General features: G+C 37.9%; 1 protein-coding gene across 1 annotated transcript; it reads left to right on the top strand.

Moving 5' to 3' along the window:
* Window positions 1-1071: 1071 nt before the first annotated feature.
* Window positions 1072-2010, top strand: LOC102245212 (olfactory receptor 1020-like). The gene has a single exon (XM_005885135.1). It carries the CDS (start codon window positions 1072-1074, stop codon window positions 2008-2010), a length of 939 nt encoding a protein of 312 aa, XP_005885197.1.
* Window positions 2011-2260: the final 250 nt, after the last annotated feature.

The raw sequence follows: 2260 nt of genomic DNA, 5'->3' as shown, positions 1-2260 counted from the left end.
ATTTATTGGTAGAATGGTTATGGAATGTGAGATAGAGAAGAGATCAATATTTTCAATATTTATTTGTAATAATTTGAGCAAATGGAAGTATAGAGTTGTCATTGATTTGACATAGAGAATGCTGTGTTTAGAGCAAATTAAGAGAGAACATAAAGAATTCAGTTTTGGGTGATGTTGAGTTGCTATTCTATATTAACTCAGATATATAAGAAGTTTAAGTCTGGAGTTTGGAAAAGAGGTCAGGTTTGGAGATATGAATTTAGGTGTTGTAAATATATAGATGATATTTAAAGCAATGATATTGAACAAGACCATCTAGGTCAAGTATAAATAGGAAAGAAAGGAGAATGAGGACTGATCTCTGAAGTATTTCAACCTTAAGAGTCAGAGGAAAGAAGTGGAATAAGCAAAGAAGACTGAGAAGGAGCAACCCATATGGTAGGAGGAAAACTCCAAGTCTGGTATTCTGGAAGATTAGAAAAGAAACTCTTTCAAGGAGTAATAAACAATAAACTCCATCAAATGTTATTGATATATAAAAAAGGTGAGGGCTAATTGATCACTGGGTTTGGCAAAATAAAGATTCCTGATGACTTAGGCAGGATCAGTTTCCATGGGTAATGTGGTCAAAACCTGATTTGAGTGGGCTTAACAGAAAACAGAAAAGGATACAGCAAGTACATTCAACTGTATCATCTTTTAAATTGCCAAGGAATTGGATGGTAGCTAGTGAAGATAGAAGGATCAAGGGAAGAAGAGAGAAAGTTAGGAGGTAGAGTAGGATATAGACTAATAGGGGTCAATCATTTAAAACTTTATACACACACACACATACATGCATATGTTAAATATTAAATAAAATAGGTTACTGAGTTTCCTTAAGGAAACTTTTTCTTAGTGCAGTAAGAAAATAAAGAGGTTTAATACATATGTTCTTAAGACATCCTAGAAGCAATTTTACTTATAGCAGAGAATGAGCTACTTGATTTTCCTGGTGTTTTTTCTGTACAACTTATTTCCTTGATTTCTTTCTTATCCCAGCAAATGAAGTATCCATTTTGAGACAAAGATATGAGCAACCATTCAACAGTGACTGAATTTATTCTCCTGGGATTCAGCAATCATCCAGAACTACGGTGTCTTCTTTTTATGGTGTTTCTAGTCATCTATATCATCACTGTGTTTGGAAATCTTGGCATGATCCTATTAATCAATATTGACTCACGTCTCCACACTCCCATGTACTTTTTTCTCAGTAACTTGTCCCTTGTTGATGTCTGTTATTCTTCAGTCGTTGCCCCTAATATGCTAGTGAATTTCTGGGTGGAGAACCCAGTCATTTCATTTAGTGAATGTGCCACACAATTCTTCTTTTTTGGTTCTTTTGCTGGTATTGAAGGCTTCCTGTTGGCTGTGATGGCTTATGACCGGTATGTGGCCATCTGCAAGCCTCTTCTTTACACAGTCACTATGTCCCCTCATCTTAATATCATGCTGGTGTCGGCCACTTATCTTGCAGGCTTTCTGAATGCTTCCATTCACACTGGCTTCACCTTCCAGCTGTCTTTCTGCCACTCCAATGTCATCAACCACTTTTTCTGTGACACTCCACCCCTCCTGAAGCTCTCTTGTTCTGATACACGTGTCAACGAGATCGTCATTTTTGCTTTTGCCAGTTTTAATGAACTGAGCTGCCTTCTAACTATTCTCATTTCTTATCTCTACATCCTTGTTGCCATCTTGAGGATCAGTTCTGCCAAGGGGAGGCACAAAGCCTTCTCCACCTGTGCGTCCCACTTGATGGTGGTTACCATCTTCTTTGGCACAATCCTGTTCATGTATCTGCGCCCCAGCTCCAGCTACTCAATGGACCAGGACAAAGTGGTGTCTGTGTTTTATACAGTGGTCATCCCCATGTTAAATCCTCTCATCTATAGTCTGAGAAACAAGGAGGTCAAAGCTTCTTTAGGTAAAATTTTTAAAACAACCTCTTTTCACTTCTGTGCTTAGAATGACAAAGCATAGAATTTTAGCACACCGAGGGAATGTGGGAATGAGCAAGTCCACCTTCATTCATTCCAGCTCCATTTCATTCTATAACGAGGCTATTTTTTCCCCTGATAGTGGAGTTGGACCAAATGTCCCAGGCATCCGGGGAGCATGATGACACTATAAATCCCACTTATTTCACAGAATCGATATGATTGAAAATAATCCAATATCCATATTCAGAGTTATAAAGCCCAATATAAAAGTTGGT

The sequence above is a fragment of the Myotis brandtii genome, unplaced genomic scaffold, assembly GCF_000412655.1.
Source record: "Myotis brandtii unplaced genomic scaffold, ASM41265v1 scaffold892, whole genome shotgun sequence".
Lineage (NCBI taxonomy): Eukaryota > Metazoa > Chordata > Mammalia > Chiroptera > Vespertilionidae > Myotis > Myotis brandtii.
The sequence above is the reverse complement of the archived record's forward strand: the minus strand, read 5'-3'. Positions and strand labels throughout refer to the sequence as shown.

Bases quoted from the DNA above. Each gene is read 5' to 3' on its own strand.
- LOC102245212 (XM_005885135.1), top strand. From the start codon at position 1,072: ATGAGCAACCATTCAACAGTGACTGAATTTATTCTCCTGGGATTCAGC.